The sequence below is a fragment of the Triticum aestivum genome, chromosome 7D (assembly GCF_018294505.1).
Source record: "Triticum aestivum cultivar Chinese Spring chromosome 7D, IWGSC CS RefSeq v2.1, whole genome shotgun sequence".
Classification (NCBI taxonomy): Eukaryota; Viridiplantae; Streptophyta; class Magnoliopsida; order Poales; family Poaceae; genus Triticum; species Triticum aestivum.
In genome coordinates, this window is record NC_057814.1 from 124,850,377 (window position 1) to 124,870,847 (window position 20,471).

Genomic DNA, 20,471 nt, shown 5'->3' on the forward strand with positions numbered 1-20,471 from the left:
CTTGTTATGATGATAGTTGCCACAAGGTCAACATCATGGTTGCCATGCATATTGTATAAACAGAGAGTGGATGTATGAAATGAACATTTTTTTTGTGTTGTTGCAAAATGCTATTGCCTTGTAGGCAGCAACCACAGATGCCATGGATCAAACAGAAGTCACTTTCACATGTAAACAATTCACATAAACATTGAAAACAAAAGGGTTGCCATGCATGATCTTGTATGGTTCACACTTATCAATAGCTGACATGTTGATTTAGGAAAACATTCAACCGTTGTAAGAGTATTTGCAAAAGAGTAGGGAAAATACCATTAAGTGCAGTCACAGCCCTTCTGGTACTTCTTGTTTGAGAATGCATCATGCAGGAAGTCCGCGATGAATTTACACCAATTCATGTTCTTCACGTCTTTCAGCTTCGCCTGCATGACACAAATTTCAGGACAAAAAGTTGCCGCATCAGCATTCAAATGAAAGCATCAAAAAACTGGCAGTGACTAGCTTATAGATGACATCAGAATAAAAAAATTGAAGGAAGAAAGGAGTAGAGATAGAGCATTCACCAGGATGGGGAAGCACTTGTTGCTTGGGCGAAGAGATGTGGTAGGTGCAAAAACAGCTGAGATCAGGTACATGAGGAGCTTCATCTTAAAAACCTCACCATGGGTTTTCATGCCCTCCAGCGAAGTTGCCAGCACAGTCGTATTCGGCATGGATGCCATCCCAGGAAACAAACAGGCGAACAAGGCTTCTTCACCTCGTACGGGACTTTGATTTCTCCATGGGGCACACCCAAAGTGCAGAACATGGATTCCTCATCCAAAGGCAGTCTTCCACGTCCCGGAATCACAAATTCCTTGGAGGCAGGACCATAAATCTCACCGAGCCAGTCGCATACAGGGTTCCCTAGGTTCTTGCACCGAACATCCATCAGAGCCTGCATCCCCATCTCACCAGCAGCTCCCTTCTGCTCGTCAGTAAATCACACGGTCAATATAGTCAGGCGTTCTTGTGAAGCCCTATTGCGATAACGTTTCTTCTTCTGCATAATAGACAAATGATCATTTGTTGCCATGTTTGAGTGTCATGAAAATTTGGTTTCTAACAGAAGATTACAAATTCAATGTGACATTAAAACATATGGGGGTGGAAAAGTGACCTCATCGCCATCTTTTGTACGACCAGTTGCGCGATTCTGTTGCGGTAACTCCATGAAGTCATCATCATCGTCTTGATGGTCGCCGCGAGCCATTGTGCTGAGGTAAGAACAAAACACATGTCAGGGTGAAATGAAAACACAGCCGACAGATACAGAAAGAACTGCATAAATTAAGTATTCACTTGATATCATCGATGAACAAAAAAAATTAAAACTCTAATGGTTGCCCCAAAGTTTAAGCATCTGAAAGAGGATAGTAATTGCCATGTGCTGAACATGCACAAAAAGGCAGAAAAATAAATCAAAAATGGAAAAGAAAATGCAGAAGCATGGCAAACTGGACGTGTATGAGCTTATGAAGGAAGCAGTTTCCACCTAGCAGAATCTACTTGCCATATTGGCTCAATTGAAAGTGGCAACAATGAGGCAAGATCATAGGAACACCCACACCCCCTAGAATTGTCCAACAAGAAATGTGGCAACTAAACACATTGGCTTCATAAAAATGTACAGATCGTAAGGCACTTTAAAAATGTTCAAGTTGCCATGTTAGCACAAGACACTACAAAAAAAGGCACACATCTTCCACTGCACAAACATATAATGTGGCAACTCACACCCTGACTTCATATAAAAATAAGTTGCCATGTGTTCACAAGCAAATGTACTGGGTTCAAGTTGCCATGTTAAATGCAAGGCACTTCAAAAAAGGGCAAACAACTTCCACTACACGGCATGTAATGTGGCAATTCACACCATGGCCTCATATAAAAAATGAGTTGCCATGTAATACAGCCAAATATGTTCAGAAATCACAAGTCAGCGTGGCAAAACGCAAACTGAGTCTATAGTACAGTGAATTTGCCCATTATCCTGCCTACAGCATGGCAACAGCCATAGTGTGTTCACAAAATTAGTTGCCACATGAAAAGCATATTTGTGGCAACTGACATGGTTGATCAAAAAATTAGTTGCCATCAGTGAAGATAGTTGTTGAAAATGCCATGGCTGCCATTATCCTACACTTTGAAATGCACCTAACTAGATCTAGGGTTCATTGCAACTATCATATCCTGAAATTTAACAACAAAAAACTCCCTATACTTATGGCCATAGCATTCCGAAGCAATACATAAATAACATCTAGAAAAATCGCCGGCTCAATCGCAAGGCAGAACCCGGATGTGGCTGCGGACAGGCCGATCCACACCGGCATGGCTGCCACCGCGGCAGCGACGAAACTGCGCAATGCCGCCCTAAACGGCAAGCACCGGACTCCACCGCCGATGGGGACGCCGGAGCACCGCGAAACCACCGGAATCTCGAGGAATCTCGAGCGGAAATTGACCACACAGGGGGGGAATGCAGGCAGGAATGTGAGCGTGGGATGGAGCATTACCTTCAATCTGCGGCTCTCCGGTGACGACGCTCCGGAGCCCCACCAACGGCCGCGAATGTCGTCGACTCTTTCGCCTCCGCCACCGCCTTCTCCTCTCGGCTCCTCCTCCAATCGACTGAACTGATATGGATGGTGGGTTGGGGGAGTAATGAAGTGGAGGGGAGTAATGGAACCGCGAGGGGAGGGGCGAAGTGGCGAGACGTGGTAGACGGCAACCGCAGTCGGGCGTGACGTGCGGGCGCGACAGCAATTCCACCGCACGCCCCGACTGGCAACCGTTGACCGAGGAGAGAAAACCGGCGTGCGGGCGAACTTCCTCACACGCCACACACACGAGTTGTCCTACGTGGCACACAAAATCAGTCTTCTCGTGCCAAGATTCGTGCAAAAGGCACTCGACGGCGATTGAGGCGTGTGGGCGAGTTGGCTAACGCCCACACATGTGGGCGTTAGTTTTCGAAAAAGAAAACTTGACGCAGGGAGCGTCGTATAGGGTTTTTCCAATCCCAACACATGTTCCTTGGGGTAAAAGTGAATATAATAAGAAAGAAAAAGGAAATTGGAGAAAGTCAAGTGCGGCCCTAAAAAAAAAGTCAAGTGCGCGTCCGACTAGGACCCGGCCGGTGGATCCCAAAGCGTGTATATATACGTAGTACATGCAGTCCCGCTCCCGATAGAAAAAAAGAAACAAAGGTAAAGGTACAGTCCCCTAAAAAAAAGGGGTAGAGAACATCCACAGCTGAACCCAATCCGCCGCCGCCGTGATGGGTACGTCAGCGTCGTCGTTTCTGGACCGACGCGACGCTCGCCGCCGCGGCTACGAACCGATCCCCCGGCACGACGAGGACGAGAAAGACATGTCGATCGCTTACGAGGAGCAGAAGAACATACTAGAACAGATGTCGATCCCTCGGCGCGACGAGGAACGGAAGAAGGCGGAGGACGATCGATCTCAGCAGCAGCAGGAGGAGCAGGAGGACATAATACTCTTCGAGGAGGAGAGGCAAGGGCCGGCGGCTCTGGAGGCGCGCGCGCGCGTGCTGAGGGGCAGGGCCTTCCGGCAAGGGACCGTCTTCGAGACCTGGCAGGACCTCAAGGACTCGGCCCTCTGCTACCTCATCGCCTTAAACTGTACGGCCAAATTATTTACTTACTACTACTCAGTATTTTCATCTTGTCCCCTTGATGCTTGATATGACTAGTCGAGGCAATTAAGCAGGCTGATCTGATGCATATTGTGCTGTACTGTGTGCCAGGGAGAGAAGCTGCGCTGGCGTTCGCGGAGCAGGCTCTGTACGACATTCAGCTCGGCGATGAACCGCGCGCGGCCACCGCGTTGCTGCGATCTGCTAAATGCTTCATCGAGATCGAACACAAACGTACGTGCATCTAATATGTAGGCCGTGATTCTGATCGAAGACAAACGTGTGTCTATCCATGATTCTGATTATTATCCGTCCATGTGTTGTCTTGTGCGTGCAGCCAAGTACGAGGTAGAGTACGTGGAGCAGGCGCTGGAGGAGGCGACGACGCTGTTCGCCAGGACCGGCGACCTGCAGCTGGCCGCCACCAGCTGCCTGGAGTTAGCCGAGTTCTACATGGACCAGCAGGACCTGCAGGGCGCGCTTCGCACCTTCCGGCGTGCCGCGGGCTACTGCGGCTACAAGCACCGGAACTGCGGGCACAAGGCCGACGTGGTCGGGTCTCTGCTGCGCGACGAGGAAGCGCTCCGCCGCCGGGGGGTGCTGCCCCTCGAGGACTACAAGAGGAGGTCCGCCGGGTACATCCGGTCGTCGGACCCAGACTGGCGCTCCAAAGTGTGCGACCTGTTCCTTTCAACTACTCCACCGGTGCATGTCGCAGTCTCTGTGACGGTTGACTGATCGAAGATAGGTAGTAGTGCAATTGTGCAAAGCAAAGCTTGTAGCAGTGCAATGAAAGCTTGGAGTTTGCATGCTCTTTTGTTATTGCGATTGCGCTTGCAATGTATGTTCGTGTAAAAACGCCGGTGTAAATATATTATTTTTCATCATCGCCATATAAGTATTACCTCCGTCCAAATTAGTTGTCTAAATTTTGTCTACATACGGATGTACCTACCATTAAATACAGCTCAACACTAAAACGTGTCTAGATACATATAAAAGACAATTAATTCAGAACGAAGGGAGTACATCATCACAAAACTAAACCGAGGTTTGAATTTTCACCCTTTGACAGCTGTTTTATACAGTCAAGGGTGCAACATGCTGTTTTTTTTTCTGTCAAACACTTAGGATCGTGGCGCAGTTAATGGAAAACAGATCTTTTCAACAATCATATTTGTTTGCATAGCGGATGGGAAGTCTCTCGCAATGGTTCAAAACAAAGAAACTAGATAATTTGCCTCTGATTCACCTTGAAGAACTGAGTCGGATTTCTTAATTTTGCTGTGTGAGATTGATCGTCACCCTCCTGGTTCCCCGGACCACTCCTCAGAGAAGCCATCGGGCACGCGAGACTCGGAGAAGCCATCAGGGACACGGGTTCCTTTGCTGCTTATTTGCTGGGTTTCTTTGTCTCCTCCCATCGGTAACGTACTTCTGCTTGGTACTCCCTTCGGTCCTTTTAGTCCGCATATAAGTTTTGTCTGAAGTCAAAGTATCTCAACTTTGACTAAACTTATAGAAAAAGATATTAACATTTACAATGCCAAATCAACATTGTTAGATTCATTATGAAATGTAGTTTCATAGTATATATTTTGGTATTGTAAATGTTGGTATTTTTTCATATAAATTTGGTCAAACTCTGCAAAGTTTGACTTGACACAAATCTAATATGCAGAGTAAAAAGGACCGGAGGGAGTAATAGAACCGAACATTATATTTTCTCTGAATCACTTAGAAACAGATTAGATGGCTCACAAGAAAATAATACAGTTTGGAAAGGAAAATTTGTGTTCTTCTTATGAGAACACCTGATGATTACATTATGAATATCCTTGAACCAGAAGAGCCTGATAATGATGCCACTAACGAGGAAAAGGAATATCATGCTGGAAACTTTGGAACTTGGTCGACTGGTAATAAATGGCTTGCATTTTTTTTCATTTTGGGATCATGGACCAATTCTTTGTCTATTGAATATGAGACCGGATAGATTGTGCAGAAATTATATGCAATCTAGAATGTATTTTTAGGGAAATATCTTTCATATGTGCTCAATCATATATATGGTTTTCATCCTTTCAAACAATTCCAAGGAAATACTAAACAATATATACCTGAAATTGGAAAGTACGTCATATTCACTAATGGAGGAAAATTATGATAAATACACTAACCTGGCATGAGAAAGAATTCAAAGAAGTATCTATTATGAGCATCACTTATTTACAGAGGAAAATGGGAACCACTTTGTGGAAAAGGAAATTTACTCTCACTTAATGGTAGATGATTTCTCTTTGGCACAAATGCTAGATTTATAATACTTTGGAATTAGAAATTATGTCATGAAACTCCCTTGTGGAGGAAAACTATTATTGTTATAGGACACTCTGTGCAACTTCAATGAGAAGGGATTTGATTTATTGTTCTATCATGGAGTCTATTGACTATGTCATACTATTTGGAAAAGGAAGAGTGGAAATGTTGCTCAATGGTAAAATTAGTGCATTATGGAATTTCGCACAATGGTCTCTTCTTCGTTGATGGTTCATTGAAAGTTCGCATCCGAAATTATTTATTTGGGGAAGATAACTCCATATGGAGGAATATCTACAATGGGAACACATGCTTGGAATCTCAATATTTATGTCATGTATGACTTGGTCACATATCTTGGAACAGGATTATGTGGTTTATTAATTCTGTAATTTTAAACTTTAGTGGGAGGACTATCATACATGTGAAGCATATATAATGGTTATTTTTGGTTTATACACCTTTTCCTGAGGTGGAAAGAGATTAAAAGCTTCACGTCGTTATTTATTTTGATATCCTTATGCACTCCAAGTAGAGTTCACATTTTTATTTTTATTTTATTCATTGATGATTGCTCTTGATATAGTTATATGTATCCTTGAAAATACAACTTGGGAGGTTTTATTTGCCGGCCACATTTTGTACTAAAGAGGAAAACCAATTGATTAAAAAAGTTTAAAGTTTTAACAACTAATTGGTGGGGATGTACACTTCAGGAGTATATCATTTGTATATGTAAAGGGCATTGAACTATTTTCACCATTGTAATAGACCGTACACTCCATAATTAAGTATTACTATCGTGTCATTTTTTTAAGAAGCATTGCATATATACTGTCATTTGTTTGTATCATTCATCTAGCACAGTTACTCCTTATGGTTTGTAGACCGAAAGGAAATCTTTTTATTTCCGCAGTAAATTCTCGAGTACTGCAAAGCACACACGAGAAATTTTGTAATGGTTATTCTAGTGGATCAAAGGGTATTTTTTATTTGAAAAGGAAAACTGGTGGAAAGTGAAAACACAATACATTTATGAACAAGGGGTGGAATTATTGGCAATCATGTTGGAATATAATCATGTCCCCAAAGAAAACTACAAGTGAAACTCCCGACACTAACATGCTTAGGATAAGTGGGAGGAATTAACTTGAAATGTCATATCTGGATAATTGCTATGTGTTTTTGGGGAAGTCATTCTAAATTTTAGAGGAATAACTAAAGTCCCTTAAGAAGCATTAAATTTTCTATTATCAATGTTAACTATGGATCGAAGAAATGTGGAAAGAAATAAACTTAACGAGGAAATATATAGTTTGGGAACTTGTTACCATACCAAACAACTGCAAACCAATTGTTTATAAGTGTTTTTCTTTTCTATTTGTAAGGAAATTTGGTTCACTGGAATATTATAATGTCACTCTTGTTATTAAATTATTCACAAAGGGAAATATACTTTGGGAAAACTCCTTTCTCCTGAAATTTAGGAAAATAGGAAACAAAGACATGGTTTGCTAATTGAATAAACTAGATGATACCCCGCACATTGTTGAGGGAATATTTTGTTTCAATGTGATTTGTTGTATGAAGCATGAATATTTGAAATAATAATATAAAAAGCTAAAACTGAAAATACGTATAATTTATTATGTTTGATTACTATATAGTTGTAATTTATTATGTTTCATGATGAAGTGGCATGCTTGCATGTTGAGAGATATATGATAGTGATGGTGGGCATTTCTCATGCATGTTGTGTGATGATGTGGCATGCTTGCATGTTGAGAGAAATAGTTAGTGGGTGCTAGCTATTTAGATATAGTAGATTAATATATGGTCTTATAACTAAGCTTCACATCAGTCGGATAGCATGGTAAATGGTCATATGGTTATCTAAATGAAGCAAGGCAGTCGTCTGCAATTGTAAGTGTAAACTATTTTACATTGTTATTATATATATTAATGATGTTCTTGTTGTTTTCAATGATAAAGTCACACTAATGGAAGTGAAAAGCTTGGTTATCTTATAACTTTCATATGAAAGCATGTTTGGAGCTTTGGATATTTCGGGAGTGGGAATATATAGGAAATGTTTTGAAGCGTTTCTCTATGAAAAATTGCAAACCTGTTAAAGTACCTTGATAAAGAGAAACATACTCAGTGAGGAATTACGTATGAACTTCCGAGGAAAAAGGGATAATAAATGGTATTCACTTTTTGTTGTTGTATTTCATTATACAACCATACCTTAGCTACTGTAAATTTATTAATGCCTTCAAACAGTGGAAGGAAAGACGTGTGATTAAGATAATCTCTTGCATCATATAAGGTCATGGAATGTGCATCACAACATGTCACTTATTCTAGAATTTGGGACAGTAAAATTGAGTCTAAACCGAGCGCTCTCAGCGATTTGCGTTTTTGACCGACCGTTTTCGCGACCTGGATGTTTCTGACTGTTAGATCTGATTTGTGCACCACATTTCTGTCTCGTCGGCTTGTTGTCCTAAGGGGACGCTATTCCGACAGAAAAAACAATGTGTTCGGGCTCCTGGGTCAAAGGGACCGGCCCCTTGGGCAGCGAGGCTGAGCGCTTGCGTGGTGGGGTGTGGCCAAGAAAAAGAGAAAAGAAAAAAGAAAAAGGAAAAAAAGGAGGGCGGCGGTTCTGACGCGACATTTCCTGATCGGGGGATGACGCGGCTTGCCTATGGCCGCGACGTGCGACCATCCGTGCGACGCAACCATCGCACGATTGTGCTTCCATGTACTTCCTGCTCCAGAATTTATGCGAAGAACACACTAAAATACACATCGTAATACAGATTCCCTGCCGTATTACTCTCATCATTAAAAGTGAAACCGGAGGGAATAATCCAATCTCCCGCGAACATACCCACAAAATACAGGGATAATTAGTTTCATGCCCCTAGTTGTGTCTCACTCGACTGTTTTACCCCTAATTTCCAAAAGCCATCAGTTCTATCCAAGTCACTTCGCTCCTCTTTTACTTTTGCCCTTTGACCGACACTTTGAAAACTTCATAAAAGATCATACTAAATCAAAAAAATGTAAAGAAGCTACGAAAATGTTTGGAAAAACACCACCTACATGTCAATGTCATTTGCATTCATGAAAAAAATGTAGGAAAGTGCCCATCCGAGGTTTAGCTCTTATGATACCGCCATGAACAGTAAAAACTAAAAAAAATTCAAAAAAATTGGTGGCAAAGAATGATAAATGTTTTGAGTGCAGTGCTTGCCAAGTTTCATCAGGGAATGAAATGTGTGGAAGTCGTGGCAAAAAAACAATCAGCACTCCAAAATAGATTTTTTTTGCCACGACTTCCACAAATGTCATTCCCTCATGAAAACTATGGCATTTGCAAAAATGTTCACCATATATTAAAAATTATTTGTGTGTCATTGAAAATTGCTCACCACATTTCTGAAAAACATTTATAGTACAGAAAGAGAGAAAAAAATAAGGGAAAGAACACCATTGGAGCACCCATCCGTACGTTTTCTTTTTGATTTGCGACTGCTCTTTTCTTTCGAGTTGGGCCGGCCCATTTCAGGGGTAGGCTCGGGAAAAATACAAAGAAAAGACAACAGAAAAAACATAGACAAACCCTTAGATGTTAGCCCAGACAAACCCTAACTCCCAACGAGGTGAAATCGGAATCAATCGAGCCAAACCAAATCTCAGATTCGCAAATTATCAGCGAAGCATGGCTGTAATGTCGAAGGACATCGGAGGGCCGCCGCCGGCCGCCGTGGCTGAAACGGGCAACCGCCCGGCGGAGTCGCCCCAGCACGATACCGTCGGCAAGAAAGCTGACGGCGGCGAGGTCGACAACTTGTCCCCCGTGGGCCGTGGAGGACATCCAGGAAGAGATCGACGGATTAGAATCGTCGACGGTCGAAATGGAATAAGACGGCGCTCAGAAATCGCTCTCTGTCGAGGTGGACCAGGCTGGCGAAGGTACGGACAAGGAGGAGACCACCGCAGAGTTGGCCCAAGCCGCCGCCGGAGTCGGCTCTCGTTGCAAGAACTTCGACTCGCTGAAGGGAATGATTGCGGATAAGTCTGAGTGCAGCGGAGAGGGGCTGCCTGGCGCCGCCGCGGAAGCTACAGCCAGCAGAGCGCGCGGGCAGGGATTGACTCTGGATGACGAGACTGCCTGCGGCACTCCGGCGGGGTCAGCTAGCGACGCCGAGCGCATTGAAGCGCCAGCCAAGCTCGAGGCGAATCCTCACATCACCATAGTAATTGCTGAAACGGGTTCCGAAAGCACTGAATCACTGAAAGGGGTTGACAATGCAGACGTCTTCATAAAAATCGACACAGACTCTCATGGCATGGGGCTGGCAGCCATGGTGGAAACAGAGAATGGAGCTTCTTTGTCCACCAAGTCTCAGCCGGGGACTGAACAGCCGCCCCCGCCTGTCCCTATAGTCTCGCACCACCGTGGCACTTGCCAGGAGCTGATGAAAGTTACCAGTAGAGTGGATGCAGAACGTAAGTTGAAAGAGACCGAGCTGTCGAACATTCAGAAGCACACAAGTGACCGTGACATTGGCAGAGGTCGTCAGGACACAGGCACCAGGAACAGAACTCATTTCTCACACAGCTATTCTGGGGAGTGCTCGACTTCTGGATCATTTAGGGACATAGTTGATGAAGAGAGGGAAGAGATTGAGCCCCATGAGTTACAAATTCAGACGAGTGAAATAAGGTAGCTACTCTATCCTTCGCATCTTCCTCTTATGTTACAGTGCCAATGCCATATGCCGTTATAGTTTTACCTTGTTTAGTTCCAAATTACAAGCGCTCAATGTGGCTTGAGTACAGAGAGAAGCCTGGGAATCTGATGAGGAAAGAATGGGAAGAGCAGAAGCTAAGAAGGATTAAATATATGCTGCAAGCTTCATTTGAAGGACGCGCCAGCAGGAGAAAGTGGAAAATGTGGCGAAGTTTGGGAGTGACCACCGCCGTGTGAGGGGTAACTGCCGTATTGCTCTACTTGCTCTCGCTCTTCCTTGACAAAGAGAAAGGATCAGAAGAAACACCTTTGTGCAGCGGGGCAATGGAGGCCGAGCCCCCTGCCCCTCCGGAGGCCAGGAGGAGAAGTGAATGGATAGCTTGGGCATTGCAAAAGGTCCTGGCTCCGGTGATTCTTGTTGGTGTACTGTCCATGGTACGAAAGCTTGTGATCAAGAAGGAACTTGACATCATGGACTATGAGAACAACGCCGCTGCCAACTTTTGGATCAATTCTTTGTCAAAGGCGGTGTTTTTCGCCGTCAAGGAGTGCCCCAAGCTGCTGAGGCGTGAACTGTGGGCCCGAATTCTCGTTGGGTCACTGGAATCGGGGGTACTACGAACCCGACGTGCCCGATGCATAAGCGGTAATGAAACACTAGGATATCTGTTTGTTTACTGCTTACATATGTGGTATGTGTAGACAAGATAACGTTTTGCATGAGCAGAAACGGTGATGAAGTTACATAGTATGTGGTATATAATTCTTCAATCTGTTACACTGTCTTGCAAAGCACATGCTATTTTTGTTGATCTAATCACCACATATGCAGAGCACATCATGTCAGTAGAATGTGTTTTGTCCTTTACTACCAATCATCTGAACTTTTCCCTAGTCCTGTGTTATATTCATAAATGTCTTCGAGTTAGTGAATTGTTTGTTCAGCGCTGTTATTTATTATTATTATTTTTCTTTCCCACGTCATGCTTGGGTAGAATTAACAGGATGTACCTGTGGAAATCTGATGTTGGAGTGTTTGTGGAGGTATTTTAGACGCACCCATCTATCTCAAAAGGGCCACCAATCCTGTTTCTAGCTCTTCCTACTTGTAATTATAATGATTAAATTTCTTTTGTGCCTTTTCATTCATTTTGCAGAGTGCACTGCCGTGGAGGTTTAAGCAATGCTTCATTCTTTACTTGAAAAGTGATGTCAAGCTTCCCTGTCTCTCGTATGTCCTATTCAAATTCTTTGTTATTTATAGTCTACTACTGCAGTTCATTCCTTCCACTGAGGCATGCAGCCTCGGTTATCTATCTTGCCGATTAACTTAGGCTGATTTCCAGGATATTTCCACTGATAAAATTAGACATTGTATGTGTACACTTGTGACGCCCGGATAATCAAGCCACAGTAACCTCTGCTAATGATGCCACGTCACCTCCGTTACTGTCGCTAATCTCCCGTTAGTTCAAAACGATTCGAATTCATATTTAAATTTTTGTCAAACATCAAAAACTTTCAAACATTAAAACAAAATTGTTCGGTATGTGAATTAAGTTTACTAAATTAGGTACAACCTATGCATTTTTACAAAACTAAAATGTTAGGTAGATAAAGAGAACACAGAAAAGAAAATAAAGAAAACGAAAAGACTAAAATAGAATTAAAACAAAACAAAACAAAGAAAAAGGAAACCCACCCCCCCCCCCCCCCCCGCGCTGGACCTCGGCCCAGCAGGCTACAGGGCCGCCAAGCCGGCCCAGCCGCGCCCGCTACTACTATCCCCCATCCCCGAAACCCTAACCCCCCACGACCGCACACTCCCTCCCACTACCCCACTCGTTTCCCCCACATCTCCCTCGCTTCCCCCCCGATCTGGATCGGGGGCAGACGACCGCCGTCGCCCCGCTTCTACCTCGCCGGCACCCCTTCCTCGTCGTACCGCCCATCATCGTCGTCGCCTGCTCGTCCTGCTCCCAGCTGGACCGCCCCGAGCCCGGAGCCGCTCGACCCCGACGCCGGCAGCTTCCCCGAACGGCGCCGCCCTCCGCCGCCCCCATCGCCGGCGACACTGCCGCCACCTCCCCGAGCCCACTGCCTTCCCCCTGCAGCTCCCCTATGAGGAACCCCCCCCTCATATCCTCCTTTCCCTTCTCCCGTACGACCATCGTCCGCCACTCCCTCGCGTTGCGCGCGCGTGCGCCGGCGCGCACCACGGCGCCCCGCGCGCCTCCCCCGCTCATGGCTCCTGCCGCGCCGCGCCGACTTCGCCCCTCAGCAGCCCTGCTCGCCCGCTCACCGCAACCGCCTCGCTCGCCGGCCCCGCTGCTCTGCTCCGCCGCTCGCTGCACGCTGTCCCGCGCCGCTCGCCCGCCCCTGGCACCGCGCGCTTGCGCCGCCCGTTGCCTTTGGTGCCTCGGCGCAGCCTCGCCCTACCCCGGCGACGCCGTTCCCACCAGCACCCCCTCTGGAGAGCCCACGCCCGCACGCCGGCGGTGCACGCAAACGGGCGCCCAGGCCCGCACGCCCGGCACCCGCCCCGGTTTGGCCTGTGCCTATGACAGCCAGGCCCCACACCCTGGAAAACAAAAGAAGAAGAAAAGAATTAAAATGTTAATTAATTAATTAGTGAATTAATTAGGCTTAATTAAACTAATCACCTAGTTAGATTAATTAATCTGTTTAATTAAACTAATCGAACTTAGTTATCTAATGTGTCCATGACATGGGTACCCACTGGTCAGGTTGACCAGTCAACAGTCAAACTTTGGCTGCTGACTGGGCTCCTGAGTCAGCCCCCTGTCCCCACCAGTCAGCCCCATGTGTACACCTCTGGGTACACTTATTTGTACCCATAGCATTTAACATTTAATTTTCGAATTAAAATAATTTAGAAAATGAATTAAAACTTTGAAAATTAATATAAAATAATCCGTAACTCGGATGAAAATATTTTGTACATGAAAGTTGCTCAGAATGACGAGACGAATCCGAATACGCAGTCTGTTCGTCCGCCACACGTCCCTAGCATAGCAAACTCACAACTTTCCCCCTCCGATTCATTTGTCTGAAAACGCGAAACACCGGGGATACTTTCCCGGATGTTTTCCCCCTTCGCCGGTATCACCTATCCCTGCGTTAGATCACCCCTGGCACCGCGTATTGCCTTGTTATATGTTGTGATGCTTTGTTTGCTCCGTATTTACTGTTTCTTCCCCCTCTTCTTCTCCGGTAGACCCCGAGACCGACGTTGATGCGACTGAGTACGACTACATCCCCGACGACCCCTCCTTCTCGGCTGAGCTTCCAGGCAAGCCCCCCCCGATCACCAGATATCGCCTATTCTTCTCTATACTGCTTGCATTAGAGTAGTGTAGCATGTTACTGCTTTCGATTAATCCTATTCTGCTGCATAGCCTGTCATTGTTGCTACAGATGTTACCCTTACCTGCTATCCTACTGCTTAGTATGGGATGCTAGTGTTCCATCAGTGGCCCTACACTCTTGTCCGTCTGCCATGCTATACTACTGGGCCGTGATCACTTCGGGAGGTGATCACGGGCATATGCTATATACTTTATACTGTTACATTACTTATTATGCTGTTCGGAGATGGGGGCTGAAGGGGCAGGTGGCTCCATCCCGGTAGAGGTGGGCCTGGGTTCCCGACGGCCCCCGACTGTTACTTTGTGGCGGAGCGACAGGGCAGGTTGAGACCACCTAGGAGAGAGGTGGGCCTGGCCCTGGTTGGCGTCCGCGGTTGCTTCAAAATAACACGTTTAACGAGATCTTGGTATTTGATCTGAGTCTGGCCACTAGCCTATACGCACTAACCAACTACGCGGGAACAGTTATGGGCACTCGACGTCGTGGTATCAGCCGAAGCCTTCTTGACGTCAGCGACTGAGCGGCGCGCGCCGGGTTGGACTGCGTAACGCAACTTCCTTTGTAATGGAGGTTGCTAGGTCTGCTCACCGGCCGCGTTCGCAACGTGCAGGTGTGCAATGGGCGATGGGCCCAGACCCCTGCGCCATAGGATTTAGACCGGCGTGCTGACCTCTTTGTTGTGCCTAGGTAGGGCTGCGACGTGTTGATCTTACGAGGCCGGGCATGACCCAGGAAAGTGTGTCCGGCCAAATGGGATCGAGCGTGTTGGGTAATGTGGTGCACCCCTGCAGGGAAGTTTATCTATTCGAATAGCCGTGATCTTCAGTAACATGACGACTTGGAGTTGTACCTTGACCTTATGACAACTAGAACCGGATACTTAATAAAACACACCCTTCCAAGTGCCAGATATAACCCGGTGATCGCTCTCACACAGGGCGACGAGGGGAGGATCGCCGAGTAGGATTATGCTATGCGCTGATACTTGGTGAACTTACCATCTACTCTCTTCTACATGCTGCAAGATGGAGGCTGCCAGAAGTGTAGTCTTCGACAGGACTAGCTATCCCCTTCTTATTCTGGCATTCTGCAGTTCAGTCCACCGATATTGCCCCTTTACACAGATACCCATGCATATGTAGTGTAGATCCTTGCTTGCGAGTACTTTAGATGAGTACTCATGGTTGCTTTTCCCCCTCTTTTCCCCCTTTCCATTCTACCTGGTTGTCGCAACCAGATGCTGGAGCCCAGGAGCCAGACGCCACCGTCGACGACGACTCCTACTACACCGGAGGTGCCTACTACTACGTACAGGCCGCTGACGACGACCGGGAGTAGTTTAGGGGATCCCAGGCAGGAGGCCTGCGCCTCTTTCGATCTGTATCCCAGTTTGTGCTAGCCTTCTTAAGGCAAACTTGTTTAACTTATGTCTGTACTCAGATATTGTTGCTTCCGCTGACTCGTCTATGATCGAGCACTTGTATTCGAGCCCTCGAGGCCCCTGGCTTGTATTATGATGCTTGTATGACTTATTTTATTTTTAAAGTTGTGTTGTGATATCTTCCCGTGAGTCCCTGATCTTGATCGTACACGTTTGCGTGTATGATTAGTGTACGATTGAATCGGGGGCGTCACAACACTTCCTTGTCTCACATGTTCACCCCTTGTTGCAACTAAGGGGAAGGATGTGGAAAGCCACCCCTTGTACTGACAAAGGCCATCACCCCGCTTTAGATATAAAGAAACGACCACTAAACAACCCAGCACAAGCCTCGCCCCCATCCGGAATGTTCACCCCTAGCTTACTGTTCTTAGGCCTTGTACAATGCAAGGTGCTCAGTGGGGGTCCTTAAAGAAATAAACCAGTTTTTTAAGCACCAGTGCCTAAATCTCACCTCACATGGCTTTGTGATCCACATGGATACCTAAATTGGACAATGTGTATAAATGAGAGTGCCCACTAGCTAATAATAGCCACACAAAATCCTTTAGGTGTTTAGAATTGTACCATGGTTTCTGCTCATGTCTCATGCATCGTGTTTGCATGCTCTTAAGCAATCCCCGCACCATTGTGTCGATGGGACCACCACTCTAATTCCTACTTCACAATGCAACCATTCTTATAGCCAAAACTCCCCCAATGATCTAGGCCCGATTACCCGTTGACATGGGTGACACCTAGCCAACAGTTAACCCAATATTTACATTGTTAGGTTTGATTTGTTCACCTGAAGTTTGGGCCTATTCGTTTGGGACTGCCCAACTTAGGTGTAAGCTCAAGTGGAGCACATCTACCCACATGTTTATTTCCATTTTAGGGTCTTGCTTAACACCAAGTGGACTTCCATATGGGTCAGTTTGCTCCTTGGCCTCTTAACATGAGCTTTACTTAGCCCTAAACTCATGCTCTTTGGTTGCATATATCCATTTGAGTCTCACATCATCATGACACCTGCACTCTGGCATTCAAATCCTAGTACCATGTCAAGCAGATGTTTGGGAGGTCTTCGGAGATCCTTTGAGAACTTGGCATGTTGAAAATTTTGCATCACCACGTTCTTGTTTCATGAATGGTATAATGCTTTCACGTGCTTTTCTTATTTACTGAACGAATAAAAAAGGGCAGCCCGGTGCATGTAGCTCCCTTGCGCAGGGTCCGGGGAAGGGTCCGACCACTTTGGGTCTATTGTACGCAGCCTTTCCCTACATTTCTGCAGGACTTCTTATTTACTGAACGAGTGCATAAGAAAAATCAAGAATCCCTGTAGAAAGCAATAGGAAATGAAGGGCTATCAAAGTACACATGTTTCAAAATACCTGACTCTTTTAACCGGAAAATTGATCTCCAGTATTTACGAACCTCACATTCACGAGGAATTGTTTCCCATGTTATTCCTATTAATCCACCCATTTTCTTACTTAGCCACTTAAATTGCAGTATAAATGGAATGCAGTTTGTCCCCTTTATACCTAATAATATTCTACTCCCTCCGTCCAGAATTAACTGTCGCTGTAATGAGTGGATCTATACACTCATTTCAGTGACGGTTAGTTCCGGCAGAGGTAGTACTTGCCTCGAGTTCCAGGACTGTTAATGTTTGTACACAAGGGCACACAATGTTCCCAAAAAATATATCCTGCAAATAACTTTAGGTTGGGAATTGATGGTGATAAACTGCATCATTCATTCTTATTGGAAGTAGCCAAGATAATGTTGTTTGGCACGAGGTTTTCAAGTCCATTTTCTGTTGATTGTCATGCAGTTGTCTTTGTTTGTTCTCATATACTACCTTGAATTGTTATCTTGATAGTGAGCTGCCTGTTGCTGTTTTTCCAAGTGAAATTAGGATAATGCCAAATCTTTCTTAAATTGCTGATATTACTCCTGCCGTGATAGATGGCCTAATACTGAAGACAAATCCTGAGAAACCATATCATTAGCCACTTTCCTCATTAATGCTCAATGAGGCCTACACTTTTTCTTGTTCCACATGCTACTTCGTTTTATAAAAAGTATAGTCTAAGTACTGACCAAGTATACTATAGAACAATCGCGTGTTTATGTATGGTGTCTCATAGTGACTGCCTTTTGGACAGGTTAATGATGCTGGTTTGGTCTTTCTGTCCACATTTTGGGGTGGGGATTAATAGATGCTGGTAGAAATAATATCCTTCTCATCTTTGCCGTGTTATTTCCCTAATTCCAATATATACGTCTTTTCATTGAGGTGACCTGTTTGGAAATTATTGATAAATAGCCCCGAGTTAATTCAGCTTTAGCTCACTAGAAATGATTTCAATCTTAGCTTTCTATAAATGGATCTGATTTTTTCCTTTCTCAGCTGTTTCCTAAATGTTTCTGCCGTTACAATGTTGGTATTTTGATTTTTTCTGTTATGCTGTTTGCCAGAGTTTGTTTTATTGCCGTTGTAGTAAAATGTTCTTAAAACTGAATGTGTGTTGTTTTGTTGCGGTAATTTAAAGACGGCCATTTCTATCACCATAGTTACTGTAAATCCAGAAGTTTATTTCCAATGCTGAGGCATACAAAGTCAAGATTCTGTGTAATTTCCTACATACACATCTGGCTGGTAATAGTGGGAGTTCTGCAAGTTATTTTAGATTCAACTAGTTCTCTGTTGACGGCGTCATATGCTTGCTAATGAAATGCTGTTGTACTTGTTAGTACTCCCTCTGTAAAGAAATATAAAAGCGTTTAGATCACTTTAGTGATCTAGACGATCTTATATTTCTTTACAGGGGGAGTACCAAGCTATACTTGATTCTCCTCATTTCATGTTTATTGCCAACCTCAGCAGTGATATTCTACTCTGTTATCCCCAAAGTGGCGACGGGTGTTTGAAAGCCTGTATTGAGAAACCATGTTTGTTGTTCTGTTCTAGCATTTTGACAGTTTTTGTTCAAGTAAAACTTTACAGGTGGCGTTGGGTGGAGTATATAGCTGGATACGTCTGTTTTGTAGGCTGATCAACCACAAGGTACTTGGTCGCTGACCACAAGGCCCTAACAGGGTGTCTACCGTGTCGTTTCATGCCTGATCAAGTGGGAGCTAGTTAATGCTTTTGCAAGACGCCCAGGCCGGGAGACACTTATTTTTGCTAATCCGCTCGCCTCATGTTGTAGATACTTATGCCAAGGAATCCCGGTCCACGACAATGACAAGCCTTTTGTATCGACGTCACGTTGTCTGTAAAATTGTAAATCATTTGCTAACTGCTGCTACGATGCTAGGCGTGTTTGGGGGTGCAAGGATGTGACGCATCGGTATTTCTGCTTGATTCCCAGCCTTCTGGACTCGGTGATAATGTGCACCCGCACACGATGCTTTATTCTGCCGTAGATTTGCCTGACTGAAAGTGTTCTCGTATCGGAGCCGCCCTGTCAGTTCAGCTTGTGCTGCTTAAGTTTCTAGGCACAAAAACGCCTTTCGCCTTCGCAGGCTTTTGTCACTGGTGGCAGATACTATTGCCGCCATATGAGGGCTGTAGAGGCGTAGGATTATTCGTTTTGCTTTCCAGCCCTATGGATTGGTTGGTGGACTCTTTGTAGGCTGCTACTTCTCCAGAGCTGCGCCTGGGTGCGTGCTCCCTGGGGATTCATTTCAAAACCCGCACCCTTCGTCGTCGGCTCCCTATCAGCGAAGCAACTGGAGGCTAATCATCACGCAAATCGAGTTTGTTTTGAAATGCTACTCCATCATATGCATGTTGCTGAATGAACACTTGCAAATTGCGACGCTGCTTGCTTGCAAATCCGGACAAGTCAGGTTGGCTGACATGTGCCACGTCCTGTCGATTTCGGATGTTTCGTGCCATTCTCACACATTACAGTATTATTGCGCGCCTAAAGTCGCCTAATCAGAGACCATTTTCGCCTTTTGGGAGAAGCCATCGGTGGATGACTGTATGTATGTGCACCCAGGGAGACAGCAACTGGTCCACGGCCACTCGCCCGGCCGGCCCGGCACGCCGTTGCTGGCGCATGTTGTCAGGTGGTATCTCCACGGCCGATCGGTGTCTCCACATGACACAAAACCCTTGCTATCTAATGTACCCCGGCCTAGCAGATCAATCGGTCGATTGGACTCGATTTAACTGGCTCGTGCGACGCATGATCAGCTCATGCAAGTATGCATCATCGATCAACCACCATGCTCTTCTTGTTGATCTTTTTCAGTATTTTGTACAACAATGTGTGTACATCAACTTGCTGCAAATCGCATTTTCTTCGGATAATGGAAGAAAACCTCCCCTCTTTCCTGCCACACGCGACATAAATCTATTGCAAAACTCTGTCTCGCAGCTCAGGCAAAGAGCAAAAGGACTAGCAAAACAAGTGGGTCTTAGTGGCGTGCGTACGTCGTCCTATACTTTAATGCGCAAATGCACGTTAATCATGATGCATTACGCGGAAAACTTGCGCTGTCTGCCATGCCATTGCCACCGGTCGATACATACGTCCACTACAAACGCGAAATGCAAAATTGGAGCTAGGGTGTACTTGTCTCCGTTGTCGGTCACTTCTACACACTGACCACGTAAGAGCCCAGGCGTGTTCGTTTCCTCTAGAGAGATATGCATTGCTTTTGTGATCTGGAGGCTCGATCCATTCCATCCGGGCCAATGTATGACTCCTGACTACGCATCCCATTATCGGGTTTGCGACGGATGCTATTCCGGGAATAATTAAAGAGGAAAAGAAACCACAGTCAGTCCCACGGGCGAATCATCGTGGGTGGTGACTAGTGTCACTAGCCAGTCAGCCAGAGTGCGTGCA

General features: G+C 45.4%; 2 protein-coding genes across 2 annotated transcripts; both read left to right on the forward strand.

The window, feature by feature from the left end:
* Positions 1–3,245: 3,245 nt before the first annotated feature.
* Positions 3,246–4,590, forward strand: LOC123169888 (uncharacterized). Its single transcript, XM_044587748.1, has 3 exons — positions 3,246–3,689; positions 3,815–3,937; positions 4,041–4,590. Exons 1-3 carry the CDS (start codon positions 3,323–3,325, stop codon positions 4,439–4,441), a joined length of 891 nt encoding a protein of 296 aa, XP_044443683.1. The 5' UTR covers positions 3,246–3,322; the 3' UTR covers positions 4,442–4,590.
* Positions 4,591–9,663: 5,073 nt separating this feature from the next.
* Positions 9,664–12,226, forward strand: LOC123168098 (uncharacterized). Its single transcript, XM_044585962.1, has 2 exons — positions 9,664–10,757; positions 10,874–12,226. The coding sequence occupies exons 1-2, from the start codon at positions 10,093–10,095 to the stop codon at positions 11,019–11,021; spliced, it is 813 nt and encodes a 270-aa protein (XP_044441897.1). The 5' UTR covers positions 9,664–10,092; the 3' UTR covers positions 11,022–12,226.
* The last annotated feature ends 8,245 nt before the right edge of the window (positions 12,227–20,471 follow it).

Excerpts from the sequence above, each read along its gene's own strand:
- LOC123169888 (XM_044587748.1), top strand. The coding sequence starts at position 3,323 with ATGGGTACGTCAGCGTCGTCGTTTCTGGACCGACGCGACGCTCGCCGC. Across the intron at positions 3,690-3,814 it reads CTACCTCATCGCCTTAAACT|GGAGAGAAGCTGCGCTGGCG; the intron begins GTACGGCCAAAT and ends ACTGTGTGCCAG. Across the intron at positions 3,938-4,040 it reads CATCGAGATCGAACACAAAC|CCAAGTACGAGGTAGAGTAC; the intron begins GTACGTGCATCT and ends TTGTGCGTGCAG.
- LOC123168098 (XM_044585962.1), top strand. The coding sequence starts at position 10,093 with ATGATTGCGGATAAGTCTGAGTGCAGCGGAGAGGGGCTGCCTGGCGCC. Across the intron at positions 10,758-10,873 it reads ATTCAGACGAGTGAAATAAG|AGAGAAGCCTGGGAATCTGA; the intron begins GTAGCTACTCTA and ends GCTTGAGTACAG.